Genomic DNA, 8,609 nt, shown 5'->3' with positions numbered 1-8,609 from the left:
CATAAACATAATCTGTATGCCCAACATTGTAATACAAATCGTTGTAAGAGAAGTGTGATAAACATGGGCATAAAACTATACAATAATCTTCCTATGGAGTTAAAGAATGTATCTGATTTTAAAGTGTTTAGGAGGAAATTGAAGTGTTATTTGTTGCATAATGCCTTCTACTCTCTTCAGGAGTTTTTTTATATGTAAGATGTTGAATTAAATGACTGTAATTGTCTGTTAATGCATGTGCTGGTGTTTTTTATATTAAATATTTAAGTATTTATGTATTCTTTGATTGTGTTAGGTGTGATTGTTATTAAATCTATATATTCCCTTTGACTTTATCCGATTGTATATTTTACAGTTATGGATGTAAATAAAATTATTATTATTATTATTATTATGATAGAGCTGGGCTCTTTAAGGATATGGAGGAATTTCATGTCCCTAGAAAACTTAGATGTCTAGTGGAGCTTACTCTTAGAACTGTAAGATGCAGTTAAAACTTTTAATGGAGTAACTGACTCCTTTGAGGTTAAGAAAGGACTCAGACAAGAAGATGCTTTGTCATGCCTTTTGTTTAATCTAGCCCTACATAAGGTTATAAGAGAGACCAGTCTGGGTATAAGAGGAACCATACTCCATAAATCTCTACAGATATTAGCATATGTTGACGATATTGTAGATAGGAAAGAACAGTCAAAGAAGCATACGCAAAGGTGAAGTAATCATTAATGACAAAAAAACCTAAATTTATGGAAGTTAGCAGTAATAAAACTAAAGAGAAGTATATTATAACAGATAACAAAAAGAAAAAGAGAATTTCAATATGTGTCCATAGTCACCAATGACAACAATATTGATGTGGAAATTAATCATAGAATAACTATGGGAAATAAACGCTATAATGGAATACAGAATTTACTTAGATCAAAATTTATAAGAAAAGATACTAACTGCAAAATATATAAAATCCTTATAAAACCTGTTGTACTTTATGGTAGGGAGAGCTGGGCACTCAATAAATTAAATGAAGATAAACTGAACATTTTTGAAAGAAAAATTCTAAGGAAGATCTATGGAACAAACGATGTAAGTGGAGTATGGAGAATAAAATATGATGAATTATATAAATTATTCAAAGAACCAAATAGTGCAGCCAATAAAAAGAAATAGACTGAAGTGGGTAGGGTATAACAGAAGGATGGATGAAAATTTGCTCTGCAGGAAATTAACCTTCTCTCAGCTACAAGGCAGTAGAAAGAAAGGAAGACCAAAATTAAGGTGGCTGGATGATGTACTGCAAGACCGCAGAATTTAAAAGTGACAGCTTGGTGGAAGAAGGCACAAGACAGGGTGAGTTGGAAGGCTGTTATCAAGGAGACCAAGGATCACAAAGGGCTGTAGCATCAGATAAGAATAAGAAATATTAAAAGTACACTGTATTAACCAGAGATTTAAAATTTGAAGAAAATCAAATGCAGAATGGGTACTGTTTCCCTGGGGGTAAAGTAGTAAAGCAGGAGGAAGTGAAAAGCTGACCACTCACCTCCACCTTATGCTGAGGTCAAGAATAGTGGAAGGAGAGTTATAGCTCTACTCCCCCATATGTCTTCATGCTGTTTTGGTTAACTAATTAAGCCCAGGGATAGCTTTACTTTTACCTCTTACAAAAGCAAACCTTTCAATCTTCTCATAATTGCATACATTTATATTACCGGTTATATGGTTGAAGAAAATTTTTCTGCTATATTGTTTTTTGTGACACAAATATAACAAAAGTGAGGACAAGGATAAATTGTTGGAGATGGGGAGGGAACTGTTACTTTAAATTTATACCACAGTAGTGGTATCACCTGAATCATGCAAATTCAGCTTAGATGAATTTACCATTAATATTACGAATGTTGTATTTCAGTGTCGTATTGCGCATGAATAACTTGTTATTGGTTCCATCACCACAATTTGTATATAAACTTTATATATTATTTTACAATATATTTCAGCTTTTTATGGCCATCATCAAGCAAAATATTTACACTCACTCTTGACTTGGCTGCTGCTTTCCCTTACACTGGCTAGTGTTTACAACTGGGGGAAATCAGATGTGTTATTTGTCAGTGTTAATGCCAATGTATAAAACTATATAAAAAACATTAAAATATTAAAGTTCTAATTTATTAAAACATTTCATTTGTTGTGGTGTTATTGTTAATGTTTATTTCTGGATCACTACAGAAGTGTCTTCTCTTCAATGCCAACATATACAATTATATGTTAAAATATGAACGTTTTTATTGTACTAGATGGTGTTATTAAATAGTGCTGCTTTTTGATCACAGCAGAAGTGGTCTTCTCTTGCATGATCTGGAACTGTTGGTAACACATCCACTGCATTAAGTTGGGCAGGGTGAGTAGTAGCTGTTCTTGAACACAGGAAATGAAACAAAAAATGTCACACACTCAATGTACTAAGTTTTAGGCGATGTTGAAACCTTCGACATTCCCAGTGCAGATTACACACCACATTCCTGAGCTAGGATACCTCATCTAAGCATTAGATACTGAGGCTTTTTATGGCACTATGAAACAGTATACTTGTACACTACCAGAACATTTTTCATAAAACACATTCTTCCTCATGAAACTTCTTGTTGACATTTTTAAAAATACTGGATTGTTCTTTTTCATTTTAAAAATGTATTTCATTTCAAAGAACTTTCAAAGAGTGTGAACTCTGAGGTCCTCATGGTGGGGAATGTTAAGATTATGGTCTTTTGGGATGTGACATAATATAGTTTAGTAAACAGGTACTGATGTTTCACAAAAACCAATTTACTCCATCTTCAGGATAGAAATACAGACAGCATATTCTTCTGAAATATTCATATATACCTACCAACACACAGAGTGGGCACTTCCAAAAGACCATAATCCTAACTTCAAGAGTGTTTCCCCATTACCTGCCATTATCAATGACAAGACTTTTGCAGAAAAAGACACTGCCTGCTAACACTAAGGGTTCATGCTCCTACACCCTATACCATGATATGAAAACTACTGGCTGAGTTATATATTGTTACTGAAAATAGTGTTAAAGCCCATTCCTTTGATATGAGGCTCAGACAGTGCCATCTGTTCTTCTCTGCTGCACTATAACTTAATAAGTACAAATCTTATTACTTCAAAAGGAAATAACAGTACGTGCTATACTATAATTTTATGAAACTTCAATCAACAGATTTTTGTGTCACTGCATCTGAAAAATGAATATGCATTTTTCAGCATGCTACAATGAAAATATGCTCAGCTATGCATCATGTTTCCATCCTTGCCTATCATCATCTTTTCACTTTGATCTTTGTACTGTACTGCTACATACCACACTCAGGGCAGTAGCCCTTTTTTACGGTTCCTTTTTTTAAAATATTGTCACGTGTTGGGTGTATAACGTGACAAATAACTTCATGCCGTATTGAATATAGTGAATTTTATTGCACATTCGCTCTTATAATCACACAATTTACAGATTCACAACTACTGCTATCTGCAGCATTACAATTACTTGACTGCATACTCTTCCCTGGCCAACTCGTAACTAACTCTTGAATAGTCTTCGCTGCTCCTTATTTAGCCCCGTTACGGACAACACAGAAAACAGTTACGCAATAGGCACCACTGTTGTCTGACACCGTGTTTGCTGACAGCCTAGCAACGCTGTCTGGAGTTGTTTACTGCTGAGTAGCAACTGTGGCGTCCTGTGTAATGCAATGGATACCGCTGTTTACTCGATTTGCCTAGCAACCGCTGTTTACTCGCTTTGTTTAGCAACCGGTGTTTACTCGCTTTGCATAGTGACCAGCGTGCTTGGACTCGGCTCACTTCGGCTCCACTCGGCATGTCACGGCTGGCGGGGGGGTGGGGGGGCATCATCCATAGTGCAACACGTCACAATATCTTTCCCTCTGTAATGACTTCCAACCACTCATTAAGCATCACTTGCCAGCCCTATAGGCAAGTAGTTATTTTCCAAACAGTTTCTGAGATAGAGCTATTTCACTGTACAATTCCAAAATGTTGATCAGAAAGAGATATTATGTAATGCTTCTAATATCAATATTTGTTGTTCAAGTGACAAAGTTGGTACAGTTTACCTAGTATAAAACATTTTTTAAAATTTCATTGTCAACATCAATGAACTTTGGAGGTCGTGTGAGGACATGGCATATTGCTCATCTGTACAGTATACAGTGCACTGTACAGTGAAATAGCTCAATATCAGACCTTCCAGAATATTAATCTTTCCTCATGGGACATGCAGTATAGATCATTCCCCAACCCCCCAAAAAATGGGGGGGGGAGAGCATTGATAGGTAAAAGTTGGTTGAAGGATGTCTCAGTAATTAAACATAATTAGGTACATATCTCAGTAATATGGCCACCCTGGTATTCACTTACACCACAGTCTGTTTCCCATTAGACAGCAAAATTGAAATTAAGGAAGGCTGACTTCAAAACAAGTGTTTTATTCTGGAAATAATGCATATTTTTTTAAAAACAACTTACATCTTAGCAACTAAAGTCCAACTTTAGTCCAAAGCTACAACAATTTTATAACAATGAATTACATAAGAATTAAAAGTATTTTAAAAAATATTCAGAAATAGTAATTATCATAACTGAAACATTTTACTTCATTATTATAGTAATTTAAACTTCTATGTGAAATGGATAGAGATTAAATACAGCTGTTTAATATACATATGTTCCACTCCACAGTGCATTTGCAAGGCAATACAACTGTACTAGTGCAATAGACACTAAAAGAACAAGCCAAATGAAAGACTGTGGAACATTCCCATCCTTAGAGAAAATGACTGAACTCATTTTGTTTTTACATAAATCCACCTTCATTTCATGTCAAGAGATGTTCAATAAGTTACTTACCAGAATAAGAATGTGAGAAATGACAAGTCTGTGCACAGTATAACAAGTAACGACATTTTTATGAATGCACCCGCCTACTGCCAACTGTATTCAGAGTCATAACAAGTTATTTACAAGTTATATATATCTGAGTCAGTAACATGAATTCAGCTTAAGTTGAATACAATGAGTAACTACAATTCACATGCACTCACATGTGTGCACACATGCATACACACATACACAAGAACAAAGGCGAATTTTCACACAGAGTTATGATTGTGTGCCTAAAATTTAGAGGGAGTCTTTGTTTCCTTTATACTAAAAGATCCTGGGGCAAGCACCTCAAATGGGAAAAGAGTTGTGGGGCTCTTGTCAACGTGTGTAGTCTTTGTCATTACTCCGATGACAACCCACTTCTTCGGAACAGTTTGTTGGCCCTGAAAAGGACCGTGGCTGCTGAGATGATTGACCGGTGAGGTAGCGCGGCGCGCGCCGGTAAGGAGAAAGGCTAGTAAAAGGCGAGTGGCCTGGCCGCAGTGCGGCCGTGGCTGGAGATTGCTTGGTTGCCGTGCGGCAGCGTGAGTTGGAGGTTGCTTGATCGCAGTGCGGCAAATGGCGGAGGTTGCTGCTGGTGAAAAGGCTAGTCGTTGAGCGCGGTCGTAGGAGCCATGAGGCAGTGGCTATGCCAGATGCCCAGTGAGTCAGACCGTAACACGACCACCGGTGAGTCCAGGCGCGGTGCCCCAGTGAGTCGGGTGTGAGAGCGCCGGAGGGCCGAGGCAGTCGTGCCCGGCGCAGCCTGCCGATGTCTCCGAAGACCGAGCGCTGGCGACGAAGCCTGCTGGCTGAAGTTGCTTGATGTGGCTAGCTCGTAGGCTGATGATGAGCTGCGTTGAACTGAACTGAACTGAATAACTCGGCTCTGGAGTCGCTCCTTTTTATACGCTGGTCGGTGGGGCGGAGCCAAACTCGAAAGTGAGGAGGAAGAATTGATTGGCTAGAGCGCGTAATGACGTAGATGTGGGCCAGGAGCGATCCCAGTATAAATATGAACGTTTGAAGCAATCAGATTGGTTAGTGCGCGTGATGGTGAAAAGCGATGTGAAGAGCGAGCGTTGCAGAAATGCGTGATAATGTGGGATGTTCCCACAGAGTAAACAGAAAATTGCCAAAGTGCTGGGAACCCTAACTCTAACCATGAAATACGTGAGAGTATAGGCTATGATAATCAGAAGTCGCTGCATTTAGGCCTTCATTTTACTTCATGAACTGGGGATTTCTATGGGTAAAAGTTTGCACATCCACAAGGAACTTACATATGCTTACATCAGTTCATGTTGGACATTCACAATGATGAATCCAGATAAGAGACACCAATTCTAAACTTCAAACAAAGATTCGGAGCTTTTTAAACAGAATTCTGGCACATAGTCTTCTAGAGGCAGTAAAAAGTGCATCTGCTGTCTATCCTAGTACTTCTTGTTGTCAATACCTTATACCCTACAGTCAGTGAGTGTAGATTTCTAAACTTATTATAGTAAATGCTATTTGTAGTGTGATAAATATGTGGAGTATCTGTATGTACGTGTATGTATGTATGTGTAAGGAATTGAAATACATTACCTCATTTATATCAAGTGGCCTAAAACAGGATTTAAGAGCCAAATAATGACTCAAGCCCTTTATGAATAAGTGGATACAAAGACAGGACACAATTTGTCTTCCTTACGTGTGTTCAAGCATACACTGGATCTGAAGCCTATAATGTGTCATTATTTATATATGTGAAAACGTGTAAATTATTCTAAAAATACACAAGATATACATTTATGAAATTATAAAATTTTGTATTCTATATGATATAGTAAAGACACGTTATCATTTGCAGCATTTAAGAGCTTGATGTACTAAAAAGAAAATTTATCTGAAACAACACTAACTTCAGATAGTTTCAAAACAAGTTCTTTTAAATGATTTTTTTTTTTTACAAATTGATGGTGTACACGTACTAACACTGGTATTATTATTTGCAGTAGTACAATTGGCAATTTAAATATGATTGAAACACTTGTATTCTCATAGATGGGAATCAATTATCCTACAGAATATCAATATGAATCTGGATAGACTATAAAGTGTTTGGTGTTGTAACTGAATAACAACATATAAATTTACACTAGAAATCTGTATTTGAGCAACAGAGACACTTGTGCTTATGGGTGCATCATACAGATAAAGAGAGTAAAGAACTAGAGACAAGAAAGCTGTATACAGCTATTATAGTTCAAATAACTGTATGAACCACAATCCTACAATGTGAATGCAGTGCAGTGGAATGACAAAAGAAATTTTCTTATTCATCCCTTATAGATTACAGAGGGGTTGAATGTCTACTTAATTAAAAAACTAAGACAAACCCCACATGAAATCAAATACAATCATTTATGAGCTTATAACAAGGTACAGTGATGCACAACACAGATATACTTAAAAGCACATACCGTACCTGGTACTGCAAGCATCAATGGTCAGCACAGAAATAACAGAATATTACAATTAAATTCTGAATTATATCTTTCATATTAATGACACCACTGGAAAAGGTGTAATCCATAATGTTGCACACAAAATTTCCAGCAGCATTTTTCCACTCTAATAAGCTTACCTGCACTCTGTTTATAAAATATTTATGATACCCATAGTGATGAATGAATGTGTGAATGTAAGATTTGAGGCTTTCACGGCGGTGACTATGAAGAAAGCAGTCTTCTGGGATTTGGCACCGTGTATATGTGGTGTTAACTGACGTTTCGGAGGAACGTATTGCCCCCATAACCCTGAAGATGGGGGCGATACGTTCCTCCGAAACGTCGGTTAATACCACATATACACGGTGCCAAATCCCAGAAGACTGCTTTCTTCACTGTGTGAATGTTATGTTATGTTTGATGTCAGGTTGTTGATATCTGACATGTCCAATTGTAATTCTCTACAGCCATGGATGAAATAAATAATAATGATAATGATTTTATGATATACAAAAGAAAGCCCATGTATGACCTTAAGTAGAATGGATTTAATTCAGGGTAAACATGGCAATCTGTCTAATTATTCAGGTGCTGCTATTAGGTCACAGGCTGATTGGTAGATGGTCAGACACAACCACTGACAAGTTTATGCAAGCACCCCCCCATATAAAATTGTATCCAAATTAGTCCAATGGTTCAGAGTTATGACATGCCATAGCAAAAAATTCCATCTGTTTAATTATCTTAAAAATGGTAAGAATTATGGTTGAAGTGTGTCTGCCCTAAAATGTATTCTTCAATATTATATTTAAGCATCCTGTTACACTCACACAATATATACGAGACAAACTCTGTCTTAAGTGCAACAATTTAATTGTAGTTCTTTCTTCTTCCCTTCCTCCACACTACATGTTTCGGCCCTAAATGGCCGTCATCAGGTGTGTATTCTTACGTAGCTGCTACACTGCCCATTGTTTAAAATTTAAAATCACCAGTCTTTCCAATTGTATGTATGTATAAAATCTTTGTTAACCTAAACGCGTCAATTTGATTTCTAAAATTGGCACTTTTTCTTTTTCAACTTCAATTCAAATTAAAATGTCTATAAATTTTCTGTTCTTTTTCTTTTTCCAAATTTTAAAAATTAAAATTTTCTCGGGA

General features: G+C 36.6%; 1 protein-coding gene across 10 annotated transcripts in view; it reads right to left on the bottom strand.

Annotated features, from left to right (window-relative positions):
* LOC111871956 (kinase D-interacting substrate of 220 kDa B) overlaps window positions 1-8,609 on the bottom strand; it is a 194,108-nt gene that overhangs the window by 30,454 nt on the left and 155,045 nt on the right. For 9 of the 10 annotated variants that reach the window (XM_023865387.2, XM_023865392.2, XM_023865388.2 and 6 more), the window contains one exon: window positions 7,427-7,432. The exons of the other annotated variant lie outside the window; for it this stretch is intronic. In XM_023865387.2, coding sequence (XP_023721155.1) covers window positions 7,427-7,432 — 6 coding nt within the window. The remainder of the gene's footprint in view (window positions 1-7,426; window positions 7,433-8,609) is intronic. 10 annotated transcript variants of the gene reach the window in all.

This window comes from Cryptotermes secundus, unplaced genomic scaffold, assembly GCF_002891405.2.
Source record: "Cryptotermes secundus unplaced genomic scaffold, Csec_1.0 scaffold30, whole genome shotgun sequence".
Lineage (NCBI taxonomy): Eukaryota > Metazoa > Arthropoda > Insecta > Blattodea > Kalotermitidae > Cryptotermes > Cryptotermes secundus.
This window is presented reverse-complemented; position numbering and strand designations above follow the sequence as displayed.